General features: G+C 46.5%; 1 protein-coding gene across 1 annotated transcript in view; it reads right to left on the bottom strand.

The window, feature by feature from the left end:
- The window catches only part of Wdr27 (WD repeat domain 27), a 90,981-nt gene that overhangs the window by 69,522 nt on the left and 5,219 nt on the right, over positions 1 to 16,240 (bottom strand). Inside the window, exons 2-5 of the mRNA XM_038338438.1 lie at positions 10,778 to 10,970; positions 7,556 to 7,697; positions 3,999 to 4,123; positions 1,957 to 2,070 (exon numbers count right to left, since the gene is read on the bottom strand). Coding sequence (XP_038194366.1) covers positions 1,957 to 2,070; positions 3,999 to 4,123; positions 7,556 to 7,697; positions 10,778 to 10,963 — 567 coding nt within the window. The 5' untranslated portion in view covers positions 10,964 to 10,970. The remainder of the gene's footprint in view (positions 1 to 1,956; positions 2,071 to 3,998; positions 4,124 to 7,555; positions 7,698 to 10,777; positions 10,971 to 16,240) is intronic.

Here is a 16,240-nt window from a genome sequence, read left to right as displayed (position 1 = left end):
GGAGCATGGGGATCTTGGGAAAGGGTTGAAGGGAGGAGAGAGGAAGGGAGGGGACCAGAGAAAAATTTATTGCTCAATAAAATCAATTTTAAAAAGAAGAAAAATACAGAGAGAGCAAGCCCTGGGCACATAATCAGTACTTCATTAGAAGCTCAGTGAAGAAGAGCCAGCGTGTCCCTGGGTCTATGCCCCACATGTAGAGGGTGCTCACCCACAGGATTACGTTCTAACCATGACAGTCACATGTGTTTGCTATCCCTTCCATGGTGGCCACACCTCCAAGGACATTCCAAAATACCAACTCTCTTCATTCTCATGACAACCAGTGAAGCGAGAGGCCCCATTGTATCTGAAATATGAAATTGAGTGCAGCATAGTTTACCCAAGTATGGCTTTCTGCCCCAACTGTTGCTGACTCCCAGAGGAAGTCGGGACCCACTGGGTCTTATCAGATGGGTAATTTTAAATGACAATAGTATGAAATTTCATAACTTCTGTGGTATGATACACATGTGTGACTTTCAGCTTTTAGGACAGTGATAAATGTCCACCCTTTGTCAGTAAAACCATAGTTACAATAGCTAACTTGGGGCTGCTCAGAAGTGAACTGGCATTTTGCTTTTTTTTTTTTTTTTCCTGAAAGTCAGTTTAGTTCTTACTGAATCCTCATTGGGAACACTGGGTCCTCAGCTGTTGGTCATTTGGAAACACTGCAGATACACATTGCCCCCTCTATATATAAATGTGAGAAAGTCCCCACAGTTGTCCAGTGTCTAATTGCTGGAGGCCTAGGAAGTGCATGAAGGGTACCCAGCCCAACCAGAGCATCAAAACTGCGCTTTCGTGTGGGTGAGAAAACAGGCTCTAACTGCAGTTGTTTCTTTTTTTTTTTTTTTTTTTTTTTTTTTTTTTTTGGTTTTTTTTTTGGTTTTTCGAGACAGGGTTTCCCTGTAGTTTCTAGAGCCTGTCCTGGAACTAGCTCTTGTAGACCAGGCTGGCCTCGAACTCAGAGATCCGCCTGCCTCTGCCTCCCGAGTGCTGGGATTAAAGGCGTGCGCCACCACCGCCCGGCTATTCTATGTGTATGAGAGCTTGGCTTGCACACTAGTATGTGTACCACAGGTGGGCAGTGTCCATGGAGGCCAGATAAAACAATGGTTCCCCCGGAATTAGAATCCCAGACAGTTATGCACCACTGTGTGGGTGCTGGGAGCAGAGTCCTGAGCATCTGCAGGAACAGTGGGGCCTTAAACCACTGGGCCATCTTGTCTTCAACTGTGTTGTGCTTGTGTTACAAGAAAAAACTTGTACAGCAGTATCAATCCAACAGCAGTGTCCATATGTGTCCACAGCATCCCCGTGTCCACAGCGTCCCCTTGTCCACAGCATCCCCGCGTCCACAGCGTCCCCGCCTCCACAGCGTCCCCGCGTCCACAGCGTCCCCGCGTCCACAGCGTCCACAGCGTCCCCGTGTCCACAGCGTCCCCGCGTCCACAGCATCCCCGCGTCCACAGCGTCCCCGCGTCCACAGCGTCCCCGCGTCCACAGCGTCCCCGCGTCCACAGCGTCCACAGCGTCCCCGCGTCCACAGCGTCCCCGCGTCCACAGCGTCCACAGCGTCCCCGCGTCCACAGCGTCCCCGCGTCCACAGCGTCCCCGCGTCCACAGCGTCCCCGCGTCCACAGCGTCCCCGCGTCCACAGCGTCCCCGCGTCCACAGCGTCCACAGCGTCCCCGCGTCCACAGCGTCCCCGCGTCCACAGCGTCCACAGCGTCCCCGTGTCCACAGCGTCCCCGCGTCCACAGCGTCCACAGCGTCCCCGTGTCCACAGCGTCCCCGCGTCCACAGCGTCCCCGCGTCCACAGCGTCCACAGCGTCCCCGCGTCCACAGCGTCCCCGCGTCCACAGCGTCCCCGCGTCCACAGCGTCCCTACATCCAGAGCCCCTGCTGCCCACCTTAAAAGTTCTGTCTTCAGACACTGAGATGAGGATGTGTGCTTGCCAGGGACAGAACTCCACAGCTGTCACTGAGCCTTGATGTCCCTGCAGCTCCACCAGCACAGACTGCTTCTAGGAGGATTTGTCAAAGGTTATTCAAGGAATTTCCTAGAATTATCAACATCAAGAAATCACAGTCCACCACAGAAAAGAGAGTTGCTGAAGTAAATTCTACAAGGCCAGACAAAGGGCTCAGCAGGTAAAGGCACTTTCCTCCGGGTCTGAAGACTTAAGTTCTGTCCCTGGAATGCACATGGTAGAAGAAGAGAACCAATTCTATAGGTGTCTTCTGGCCTCTACACACATGCTATGGCATGCGTTCCTGCATGCACATGCATGCATGTACACACACACACACACACACACACACACACACACAATGTTTTTTAATTTAAAGGATAAACTCCATTTTATACACCACTCCTTCCAAATCTGGGCCTACCCTACCCATATCACAATTAAAACCTGATACCCAAGATCTAGGGCAGGGGCATCGTCAGAAAGGGAAAGGTGAGAACCAGCCGAATTTGACCTTGTGGGAAACAGGGAGCTGGCGTCTCCTGGACTTCCTGTTCTCTGTGGCTTTCTCCTGTCAGCCTCTCCTCAACAGCCCATACGGTTCAGGGTGAAGGTAACACTTACCATCTACTGTTCCTTTATGTCTCTGTTTCTGTCATCTGTCTTCTCTGTCTCTGTCTGCCTACTCCCCACACATCTGAATGTGCCTGTCCTAGCTTCTCCCTTTGAAGCTGATCTCCAGTAGAAAGTAACTAAAATATAACAAGACAGCGTGGTAACAGCTACTAGGGAGTGAGCTATCCCTTTCTTCAGTTCTTAGCGTCACACAGCCCAGGCTTGGCCTACTGGTAAATGGACTGTCTCACTTTCTAACAAGCCCTAAGCAACATGCTGTGAGAACAGCAGGGCCTCCTGAGAGTCACAGCTGCCTCTCAGCTCTGGTCCCAGTGGGCTCTCTGTCCAGCGGCAGGAAGATGCTTGAATGTTACGATGCTTTATGCAGACTGTCAGGACAACTCAGACATACAAAGATATATAATGACAGGTCATAGGTCTATAGATGATCCATAGACAGAAGATACTACCCCGATAAATGAGGTTTAGAGTTGCATGCTCCAGTGCCATGCATGCCGCCACGTTCCCTGCCGGGATGACAGTGGACTAAGCCTCTGAAACTGTAGAGCAAGCTCCTGATCAAATGCTTTCTCCATAAGAGCTGCCCTGGCCGTGGTGTCTCTTCACAGAAGTAGATGGTGACTAGGACATTTCGTATCCCCAAATGTCTCACACATCCTAGGGCTGAGGATAAGCGCCTCATGATTCTTGCCTAAGAGTTTTGAAGTAGATCACAAGGGAAGCTGTAGCAGGCAAAGCACTTCCACAGCTATATTAACCCAACAATGGGTACGATGGCGACTCCAGGCATTGGGCACTCTCCATGGACTCGGGCGCAGAGGCTCCTTCCCTCTCTCCAGGGAGGTCTTCTAACACCTGGCACTGCGTTCCCATGCTCAAGCCCAGTGCCCAACAAATGCTGGACTAGAATCCCCAATCTAGGAGATATACACTTTTATATAAACTGTCTCAAGTAAGAAACAAGTGAGAAGTCTGAGCCACCGTGGGAAGTGGGTTTTGACAAGTACACAGCTGAAGCACTGTGCTACACATATTCTGCGGGACTCCTAAGGCAGGAGACTCATCAAGAAAGAACTGCTTTGGTAAATGTGCCAATGAAAAACATCCCTGACACAAATTCATGTTAATACAATTCTAGTGTCTTATCAATTACAAGATCAAGATGTTTTCCTTGGATTACACACACACACACACACACACACACACACACACACACCTTTACAAAATACATCAAACCAAATTGCCACTATAAAAGGGAAGCCGGGGTGAAATACTCACGGACAGGAACCCAGCCTGGAAGGTGCCGCCCTGTGTGTGCTCGGCACCTCCGCGTGTGTCATCCTCACCTCCACATCTATGACGGATATGTTGTTTCCAGCACACACTGCAGCAGCACGGTCGTCTGGACTAAGTCTCAAACACAGCACTGTTTGTGAGAGGGAGCCCAGGACAGTCCCTCGAGGAGTCACCCCTAGAGCAAATCCCAGATACGAGCGTCATGACGGTCATCAGATGTCACAAGAATGTGTCCTGGACGGTTCTCTGCTGCAGGGCTACAAGCAGAGGAACAACTGGCTGGGAGGCGCTAGTGGGACACAGTCTTTGTTCTGAGGCAGCTCAGTGCAGGACCAAGGTGATAAAGAAACTGGTCTTCAGATGGCCATGGGCACCCAGAAGAGCTGCACAGACCACCCAGCACTTTTCCCTGTGTCCCTTGCCATCCAGGCTCTGGCAGTGACCAACTCTGACCAGTGTTGCAGACAGTGTGCCATGAGAACTCTGACCTCTGAGGCGCTTACCACCAAGCAACATCTCCACGGCAGCCTGCAGAGCCCTGGGTAACAAGGCAAACGTGCAGAGAAGACTGAAATGGACCTAAGCAGAAAAGACGGTGCTTGCCATCTGCCCTGAGCCTCAGAAACCACTGCTAATCACCACAGATGTGTCACCAGGCAAACAAAAGACCCTGTGTCACCAGGCAAACAGAAGACCCTGTATGTGGTGGCTCAGCTTAGTTGTCAATCTGACTACATCTGAGATCAACTAAAACCCAAGCAGCGGGGCACATCTGTGAAGGACTTTCTTGATTGGACCATTTGAGGTGGGAAGACCCACCCTAAATCTGATCGCTTGATGTTGGAGGACTTACCCTAAGTCTAGAACAACCTTCAGTGACAGTCCACATAGAGAACACAGAAAGGGGAGCTTTCACTCTCTGCCTGCTTGCCCTCACTCCTGCATGGGAATTCATATACCTTGTTCCTGGGGCATTCCTTTGCTCTTAGAGCCTACTGTGAGGGGATTCTAAGATAGACGCCTGATGTTAGCACAAATTAATCACCATCTTCCTGTCCACTTACTCACCTGTTTGTAACTGCCTCTCGGGCTCCAGCCCTGTTCTGCCCTTTCCCCGTGCAGCTAAGCATAACTCTCCATCTTCCTCTTAGTCCAACTCTTCCAGCAGTCTGAGCAACAGCTTCTTCCCTGAGGCTGCTTAGGTTCCTTATCTTAGCAGTACACGCTCTCCTTACATTTCTATCCTCCAACTCCAAAACCTCTTGAACTCTGCTACAGCCTCTTTAACTGCAACATGGATGGATGGATGGACGGATGGATGGATGGATGGATGGATGGATGGATGGATGGATGGATGGACTCACTGGCTGCTGTGTGATATGAAAGTTAATACTAGTTGCTAAGATTGGAATAAAAGAGCACACATTTCAGGCAAATGGATGGAACTAGAAAAAATCATCCTGAGTATGGTAACCAAGACCCAGAATGACAAACACGGTATGTACTCACTTATAAGTGGATATTAGATGTAAAGCAAAGGATGACCAGGCCACAGTCCACAGCCCCAGAGAAGCTAAGGAACAAGAAGGACCCTAAGAGGGACATGCATGGATTGTCCTAGGAAGGGGAGACAAGATTTCCTGGGTAAATTGGGAGTGGAAGAGGAGGAATGGGATGGTCAAGTAGAGGGAGGGACAGAGAGGGAGAGCAATGAAAGGGACATCTTGATAGAGGGAGCCGTTATGGAGTTAGGGAGAAACCTGGTGCTAGGGAAATTCCTAGGAATTCACAAGGATGACCCAGGTAAGACTCCTAGCAGTAGTGGAGTGGGTGCCTGAACCAGGCTTCTCTAATCAGACTGGTGATGACCCTAATTGTCATCACAGAACCTTCACCCAGTACCTGGTGGAAGCAGATACAGAGACCCACAGCCAAGCACTGGGCTGAGCTCCTGGTCCAGTCAGAGAGAGGGAAGATAGGTTATATGAGCAGGGGGATCAAGATCATGATGGGGAAACCCACAGAGACAGCTGACCCCGAGCTAGTGGGAGCTTGTGGACTCTGGACTGACAGCTGTGGAGCCTGCATGGGACCAAATGAGGCCCTCTGAATGTGGACGACAGTTCTGTGTGGCTTGGTCTATTTGTGGGATCCCTGGCAGTGGGACCAGAACTTATCCCTGGTGCATGAATTGGCTTTTTGGAGACCATTCCCTATGGTGGGATACCTTGCTCAGCCTTGATATGGGGTGGGAGGGGAGGGACTTGATCCTGCCTCAACTGTATATGCCAAGCTTAGTTGACTCCCCATGGGAGGTCTTACCTTCTATGAGAAACAGATGGGGGGAAATAGGAGGGGGGGGAAGAGGGAACTGTAGTTGGTATGTAAAATTAATAGAAAATTTAAAATAAAAAAGAGCATAGATTTCTCTCAGATTACAGGGTGGAAGGGATTGTCTGGAAATTGCTGCCATTGAAGCTGCCATGACTTGTGAATTCGTTATTATTAAAAAAAATTGTTAAATTGTGCAAAGACACAAAGATGTCTGGCTATGTTTCTGGCACACTTCACTCACAGCACTGAGGCACAAACTGTTACACAATTCCGTGGTTACTTGGCATCTCTAAACACAATCCTATAAACACACATGTGGGATGTGGGACCACCTGAGCCATCAGCCTCAGCTGGGAAAGCTCTTATCACACACACTTCCTCAGTTCCTGCAGCCACGTCCTTCTGTGTCTACCTCAGGCCCAGCTGAGTCTCCCCTCTTCAGCTGCAGTCACAATTCTGCAGAAGTCACCTGTGTGAAAGCATGCTGTCCTCTGTCCAGTCTAAGTGGGAAACGTCCCCACAGAGAGCAAGCCTTGCCCCTCTGCCACTGTGTTTGCAACATGAAACACAGCAAGCACCAAGGTTATCTACACAGGAATGAGATAAGAGACACCCCAAACTGCCCATGGATCCTTGGAGGTCTAAATATCAATGCATTTGTATATCACACAGCAAAGGTCAGCGGGGTTGGTGTCAAGGTACATTTATTTAGACAAGTGAAGCACTCAAGGGACTTTAAAAGGCCCTACTTCCTGACATTACAAGTGTACTTATAGAAACGATTCACTCCCTGCGTGGTGCTAGGATTAAACCATGGTCTCCTCCATGGTAGGTGTCTTAATTAGGACTTCTGTTGCTGTGATAAAATGTGATGGCCAAAAGAACAGGGATGAAAGGTTTATTTCATCTTACACCTTACAGGTCATTGTCCAGGAAAATCAGGGCAGGAACTCAAGATAGGAACTGATGCAGAATCCATGATAGAACACTCATTACTGACTTGTTTCTCATGGCTTGATCAATTTTTTTAATACCCCCGGACCACCTGCCTGGGATCACACCACCAACTATGGTCTGGGCCCTTCTATACCAATCACCCATCAAGAACATGCCCTCATGTCTGTCTAGAGGCCAATCTTACTGAGGCCTTTTCCTCACCTGAGGTTCCCTCAGATGACTCTAGACCATGTCGAGCTGAAGATAGACTGACTAGGACAGCGGTGAGCACTCTCCAGCTGAATGTTGTTAGACTGTGCTTCACATCTCTGCTTACCTTTGCGTGTCTTCTCTCTGCATTCGTCCACATTCCACATTATAATACAATCCTGGGAGGCAGAGCAGAGTTGAAGTGGATCTATTTGATTCCCAAAAACCACAGCAGTAATCAGCTGATGGTGTCCTTGTAAGGTAAGAAGCTTAAAAAAAAATAGGATGCTTATAACATCGAAAATATATAGAGAAACAATATAATTTCAAACCTAGGCTTTTAAATGTATTTACTACACATGTTGGCTTTTAATTCATTAAAACTCCCCGCATGCAATGCTGATTCTTCCATCAAGTGACCACATCACTACTGGCTGTTATCATGCATTGTTACAAGAAGGCAGAGACTCATGCTTCTCTTCCTTACTATGCGTTAACCAATGTGTACTGAGTACTCAATGGATGCAGAAGAGGTGCTGGCTATACTGACAGCTAAGAAGAGAGGAACTAGCAGAGGATGAGCACATTTGGGCCATTAGACAGCAGGGATACAGCGGCTCTGCTGGCTCCAACAATAAGTAAGGATGTAGGGTGTGTGGCTTGAGACTGCTGCTGACTCTATACAAGGAGACTGGACAGCAAACGTGCCAAGACACTGAAACCAGTACTCAAGTACAAGCAGAGAGATACTGGGATGTATTTGTGTGTGAGTGTGGAAGAGACACTAGCAAGGAGAACTTGTAGGCTAGGGAATTAGCAATCCTGTTGTAGACAGAGAGGGGACAAACAAACTCCCCATAGTCAAAAGGGAAAGACACGCAAATGGAAGATGGGGTGAGGGGCCAGGAGGTCAGGGGTGCTTCAGTCCTTTGGAAGTTCAAGTGCACAGAAGTTGACAATCAGCAATTTGGGATAAGGGGTATTATTGGACAGGACAAGAAACACTCCACGTCTGGTAACACAGGCTTGTCTACTGCACATGATTCTAGGTGAGAAAGACAAGAAAACTGGAAGACATGCAAGACTTAGTGGCTTTTTAAAAAATTTATTTATTAAGCATACAATGTACGGCTGGCAAGGAAAGCACCAGGTCTCATTACAGATGGTTGTGAGCCACCATGTGGTTGCTGGGAATTGAACTCGGGACCTCTGGAAGAGCAGCCCATGCTCTTACCCTCTGAGCCATCTCTCCAGCCCTGGCTTTTCTTGAAGACATAAAAATGCTGAAAAACTATGATATCATGAGAAAATGATCACAGGACCTGTAGGCACCTGTCTCATAATAACATCATCCCCAAAGGCTGGGGTTGTTATCCAGGTAGAGCATTTGCCTACCATCCATAAGGTCCTGGGTCTGATTCCTAGTACTCCCAGAAAGAAAGAAAATCTCCCTCAAAAGTAATGGTCAGACATTCTATAAAACACAGTTGAGAAGCTTAGGCATTAAACAATAAAAGACCTAAGAACTGAGACACAATATAAACAAATGCATCCTTTTCAAGAACATATCAACAATACCATTTAAGAGGAGGGAAAGACTGTTCATTCTGTCATGCTGTTCTTATATAGCAATCCCAAAATCAAGCTAAGTGCCTTAATGTAGGAGATTAAAAAAAAGTATAAATGGATAAACATATTTCTGCTAGAATTCAACACATTAGGACAGGAGCGTCATGCTGCCAACACCCAGCCTTAGAATAAGAATCCATAAAAGACCAAGTACAAAAAGCAAAGAAACTCCGGCCGTTATCATGGCAAGCTACCAGAAGTAAACATAAATCTATCTGGAAGAAGAAAGTTCATCCTGAACAATCTATAAAGACCTTCACACCAACATGAATAATACAGATAACCTAACAAGAAAAAATAAACAAACAAACAAAAGGGGAAGGCCCTGGACATGCACTCCAGCAACTGCGTATCTAAGTGGCCAATCATCATGCAATAAGACTCTGACGTGTAGTCATCATAATGCATGGAAGAATTATGTAATAGGAGACTGCTACATCCATCAGGGCTAACATGAAAGGGTCAAGTGTGATCAGCTGTGGCTCTGATCATCAGCAAGGACACAACTTTATAGTCACTTGAAAAACTCCCGAGTACTATCTACTAAGTCTGTGCATCTCCTGTAGCTCAATCACTTGAGAAACTCCCGAGTACTGTCTATTAAGTCTGTGCATCTCCTGTAGCTCAATCACTTGAGAAACTCCCGAGTACTATCTACTAAGTCTGTGCATCTCCTGTAGCTCAATCACTTGAGAAACTCCCGAGTACTATCTACTAAGTCTGTGCATCTCCTGTAGCTCAATCACTTGAGAAACTCCCGAGTACTATCTACTAAGTCTGTGCATCTCCTGTAGCTCAATCACTTGAGAAACTCCCGAGTACTATCTACTAAGTCTGTGCATCTCCTGTAGCTCAATCACTTGAGAAACTCCCGAGTACTATCTACTAAGTCTGTGCATCTCCTGTAGCTCAATCATTTCCATCTGTGCCCCCAGAAAACAGCAAGAAACAAGTAAACAAACAGATCAAAGAAATCAAAATCCCACCAACAGTACTGGATAAAATGGTCTATTTGGTATACTGTAAAGCCATGAACATGAAGAGGTATAGGACTCTTCCAAATACATGTGAATGAAAGAGATGCTACAGAAGAATGTACAACGTGAAATTCTGTTCCCATCAAGTTAAAACATGGGGGAAATGTGCCTCAATGCCAGAAGTCAAGTTGGCGTTGCATTGGCTAGGAGAGGAGGCCTGGCCTGGCCATGGTTTCTGGGGTGAGCATGTACATGTGACATTTTTCTCCTAAACATTTTATTCATCACTGCAAAGCAGGAAAGCTCAAGTTGGAGTATGAATGGAGGAGGCTTCCTTGAGTTACGATGAGCTTTTTCTTGTTCATGTTCTTTAAAGACTTTAAAGAAAGACAATTCCATCAGGCAGTGGTGACATGTGAGTTTAATCCTAGCACTCAGGAGGCAGAGGCAGGCAGATCTCTGTGAGTTCAAGGCCAACCTGGTCTACAGAATGAGTTCTAGGACAGCTACACAGAGAAATCCTGTCTCAAGAAAATCAAAAAAGAAAGTAAGCTAATTCCAGACCATTTGTATTGTAAAAATAAGAACTTAGCAAAATGATTTTGCTTCTCAATATCACTCTGCCATAGTTCACAGAGGACTCCATGGTTGCTAACATTTCCAAAATATGGGAGAAATTAAGAGACAAGGCAAAATCTCTGTGACCCTGGATCTCACAAGAACACCCTTGGTTTGTGACCTACCTGGTGAGAAGGGTCCCTGGGGCTCCACACACAGAGATGGTTCCCATCTAAAGGAAAAGCACAGTACTGTGTGCTGCAAGCAAGTGGAACGTGAGCTGTGGACTTCTTAGACTCGACCAGGTATCTTTCTGCAACTATATCACCAGAGTGGGCATCAGTGGAGGGCATCTCTGGAACTGTGCCCATTATCAGTCTGAAAATACAAAGCAAGTGTAAGGTGGGGGCAGGTACAACATGAAAGTCTAGTTAATTCATCACTATTAGCATGAGTACACATATCACGCTTACCCACTCATCCCTACCTCCCCCCTAAAATGGAAAAGGAACCAGTGAACACGGAATGACCTCTACGGCTTTCCCATGGTCTCAACTTCACAGGCCTTCCTCCACCTTCTGGGTCTCTTTTAGGACCATGAAGGTGAACAGCCACCTCCCAGTGGCCTGGCCTGAAGGAGGACCCCTGCATAAGTGGTGTGGTAATTCGAATGTAATTGGTCCCCATAAGATCACAGGGAGTGGCACTATTAGGAGGTGTGGTTTTGTGGAGTGGGTATGACCTTGTTGGAAGAAGTGTGTAGCTGTGGAGGTGGGCTTTGAGGTCTCATATATGCTCAAGCCATGCATAGACTACTTCCTGGTGCCTGCCAGTCAAGATTTAAGACTCTCAGGTCCTTCTCCAGCACCATATCTGCCTGCATGCCACCATGTCAAGCCATGATGATAATGGACTAAACCTCTGAGACTGTAAACCACCCCAATTAAATGTTTTTCCTTTATAAGAACTGCCATGGTCATGGTGTCTCTTCACAGCAATAGAAACTATATTTGAGACAAGTGGAGTTGGTGATGAACTCCAGAAGAACCAGGAACCCTCAGAGCAGCCTTGGGATGCATTTAAATATCTCAGTACTCTGAAAAGAGTTAGTTTACTGTGGATTACATCATCTGTGGCTCGTGGCTAAGTATCACCAACCATATTTTAACAAAAATGCTTCAGATATTTTATTTACTTTATTGGATAGTTTAGTGAACATGACCGCCTTAGACCCATGTGGCAGTAGGATAGAAGATTCCTTGATGCCACTCATCCCCACATCCCACGGTGAGCACAGATGTACTTGACGACACACCCAACAGATTTTGAAGCAGATGGCTTCTGGTCATCACGATGCCCACATCTTGCTATAAACAGAGCTGATTATGTCCTAGTCCAGTCTTTAAAACCTTGTCATTGGAAGGGAAAGTATCTCTAAGAACAAACATTCTTGCCGAGAACTACAAACAATGGGATTTAAATAAAATACAGAGTAACTGATTTCTGGGCCTTTACAGTAAACCTTGTAAAACTGGGCATTAGATGTTCTGTCAAGTGTGCTGGCTGAGTGTCCGTGTTTGATGAAATCACATGACCATTCCTGCAGTGCCCATTACAGGTAATTCTAATTTATGCTCACATTTATTTTAAAATATAACACATTGCAGCCCAAGACTATAGGAACTGATGCTGCTGTTTTGTTTATATGGGCATGCTGTGCCTGGGGAACCGCCTTCTAAGTATCTGTTTATGCTCACAGGTTAATGCTGCTCTCAGCTGTGATCAGGGAAGCTTCCTTTTAAAGTGGGCAGCAGTTACTGCAGAGACTAAATACAAGTAATTGTCAAATGACTAGTCACTAAGAGACATCTGTATTACTCCCTCCATGGCTCAGAAACATCACTAAAGAAGGAGAGAAAAGAAGGTAAGAGCCAGAGAAAGAGGTGGAATGTTGTGGAACAGTCTTCTGTGCAGGACATGGCCAATGCCCTCTTGTGAATCCACAGCATCTGTGATTATCTATGTGAAACTGAGCCTGTCAAGGATGGCGGTGTTCATGAGTCCCCACCTCTTCCTCAGGATTTATAGGTAATTTATAGCTCATAGCTGCTGGGGAAAAGAGAGACGCTTCCTTCAGTGGCTACATTACTGGTAAGGTGCCCATGTTTCTGTAAATAGCCTTTCACCCATGCTCCTGTAAACACTCACTGGGTCACAGAAAAAAAATGATATAAAAAATAGAAGAACTAATTGGGAAGAGGGTGCAATTAGTCGGGGTGGGAGATGTGAATATGATCAAAACATACATGTATGTAAAATGTCATAAGGAAAATCATCACTGTCTAGTTATGATGGAGGAGTGTCTATGTGTTGCTTTCATTGGTTAATAAAGAAACTGCCTTGGCCCCTTTAATAGGACAGAAAATTGGGTAGGCGGAGTGGACAGAACAGAATTCTGGGAGAGAGAAGGCAGACGCTTCAGACAGTCACCATAGACAGTCACCATGCCTCTCCTCTCTGAGATGGACGCAGGTTAAGATCTCTCCTGGTAAGCGACCACCTCGTGGTGCTACACAGATTACTAAATATGGGTTAAAGCAAGATGTGAGAAATTAGCCAATAAGAGGCTGAAACTAATGGGCCAGGCAATGTTTAAATGAATACAGTTTCTGTGTAATTATTTCGGGTGTAAAGCTAGCCGGGTGGCAGGACGCAGCCCCGCCACTCCATCAACATAGTTAATGCATGCAGATAAAAAACTTAAACTGGGGCCTGAGCATCAGAAATTTGTCAGCTTCCTAGGAATGCAGTATGACCAGCCACCGCACACTCCAGGCATCCCTAGGAGTCCCTCCATTTCAGATCACACATGTTCTGCCATCCCCACCTCCCATGATGCCTCTTCTCCCATCCACGTGGCCCATTCTAGTCCAAGTCTCTACCAACATTCCAGGTTAAACTAACAAATCTCAGAAATCAAAGTGGTACTCCATATCAGAGGACACGCAGTATTTGACCTCCAGGGCCTCAGTTATCTTAATGCATTTTCCAGTTCCATCCACTACTCTGCAAAGTTCATGTTTTTGTTTTTCTTTACAGCTGAGTAAAATTCTGTTGTGCATATGCACCACATCTTTATTATCCATTCGTTGGTAAATGGGCATCTGGGCTGATTCCATTCGCTATTGTGAGCGGAACGGCAATGAACACAGACGTGCCAGTGTCTCTGCAGTAGGGTGCACAGTCCTTTTGATATGTATCCATTCTGGTACAGCTGGGTCACATGCAGTCTTGTTTTTGTTTGGGAACTGCCAGGCTGATTTCTGCAGCAGCTGCACAAGCTCACCCTCCTACCAACAGCAGCTAAGCATTCCCAGTCTCCACATCCATACCAGCATTTGCTGTCATTTGTGCTCGTGATGGTGGCCACCATGACTGGAACGAGGTGGAATCTCAATGTAGTTTTAATCTGCACTTCCCAGGTAGCTAAGGATGTTAACACATTTTTAGTGTTCACTAGACATCTATAAACAGGCGAACTTCTTCCATTAACTCTGTTCCATTCCATAGGCCATTTTTAATTGGGTAGTTTGTTTAGGTTTGTTTTGTTTTGTATATCCCACATGATAATCCCATCAAACACATAGCTAGCAATGATTTTCACCCACCACACTGTCAGAGTTATGCAGTCTTCCCTGCGCCCTTCAGTGAAGTCTATGCTCCACCATTTCCTTTAGCAGTTTGTTTCAAAGACCTCAGTTTTACACCCAGCTCAAACTATCACCAGTCTACTACAGAACACCTGTCTATGAAACTGTAACACAAGATGACCACAGACCAGACCTGGCACACAGCAGGCACCCATGCACACTCACGAGGGACCAACACAGGGCAGACTTGACACATGGCAGGCACTTGTGCATATCTGTGAGGGCCCTGCATGGCCACCATGCACTAAGGGCCCTGTACTATCCCTCGTCTTCAGGCAACCTGCCTCTTCCTCCAACTCAAAACAGTTGCCTTGTGGATTAGCAGTGTGAACTAAATTAGAATATAAACTCTCCAATCTCCGCAAACCCCAGCTACCACGGCTTGGAATGCCCTATATAGCTGGAGTTTTTGTTTCTTGGACTGGTGGTGGTGTCTTCCGTCGGCCACAGATTTGCTTCTAAAGAACAACTCTTGTCTGACAGTGAGGACAGGAATCTGCAAGGCTGCCCTGGCTATGGAAACAGATTATCCTCTTAGAGACACTGAAAGATGGATCCACAGACGCTAGCGTTTCTAACAGTGAACAGACTCGGCAACACTGTGGGGACTGCTGAGGCTCCGGTAGAGGCAGCTCCTAGCATACCCAAGCTTAGAACCACAGCAGGTGAGACAGGAACAATGCCCTGCAACACGGATGAGCCTGTGTGTGCTAGGGGCTAATTGGGGGAATCTAACATGCTTCCTAGGTTGTTGGCCTAAGCAACTAGGCTGCTGTTTCTAAGACAGAACAGTGTGTAGTGTCATAACTTAACTTGGGAATGTGTGATTAGAGGCAAAGCTTCCACTGTGGCATTCTCTAGGCTCTGAGTCCAACTTTCTAGCAATCACTTGGGAAGAAACAGGAGCCAGTTTCCTACCCCATGGGGTGTAAATTCAGAGAGTAGCAATTTGAGTGCCTCGTGTTGCTCTTAGCATCCAGGGGCTGGCAGGATGGGTGAGTCTAAACACACGGGAATATGAAAGGAGGCATGACAGTAACACTATACAAGATCCCACATCTCAGGTGGAGCAGGGAAGCCTCTGAGGAAGACAGTAAGTGCAGGAAATTCTACGGTAAGAGCCCAAACACATATGCAAACACACATGGTCACGGGCACACACATACATACCAACTCATACTCAACCACACTTGAGCATATACCATACACACATAAATAGGACTGGTAGAGAAGGAATATGGTAAAAAATAAAAACCTTAAGGACACTGTGTTGGTCAGGATTCTCTAGAGCAACAGAACTGAGGGAACCAATCAATATAGACAGGGGTTTTATTGAAGTGGTTTAAAGGCTGTAGTCTAACTAATCCAACACTGGAAGTCCAAACATCCAGGAGTGTTCAGTTCACAAGGCTGAATGTATCAGATGGTCTTCAGTATATTCCAGGATGGATGCCAAAGTCGGCACTTCGTGCCCATGATGGGACGAAGTCGAGTCAGAGTGAGGGCAAGCAGAAGACAAAGAACTTCCTTCTTCCATGTCGTTTCTATAGGCTGCCATGAGGAAGTGGGGCCCAGGTTACAAGCGTGTCTTCTCACTTCAGATGACTAAGAATAAAAACCTCTCACAGGTGTGCCCAGCCACTTGGGCTTTAGTAAAGTCCAGATGTGGTCAAAGTTGATAACCAAGAATGTCAGGGCTGGAGAGATGGCTCAGTGATTGAGAGCCCTGGCTGTTCTTCCAGAGCTCCCAGCACCCACATGGTGGCTCACAGCCATCTGTAATGTGATCTGGCGCCCTCTTCTGGTCTGTAGGTATATATGTAGACAGAACACTATACATAATAAATAAATAAATCTTTAAAAAATAACCTTTCAAAAAAAAAAGAATAAATGTCACAGAAAGTGCCACATCTTTTTTAATATAGTATGATTAATTTA

This window comes from Arvicola amphibius, chromosome 8 (genome assembly GCF_903992535.2).
Source record: "Arvicola amphibius chromosome 8, mArvAmp1.2, whole genome shotgun sequence".
NCBI classification, from domain to species: Eukaryota; Metazoa; Chordata; class Mammalia; order Rodentia; family Cricetidae; genus Arvicola; species Arvicola amphibius.
This window is presented reverse-complemented; position numbering and strand designations above follow the sequence as displayed.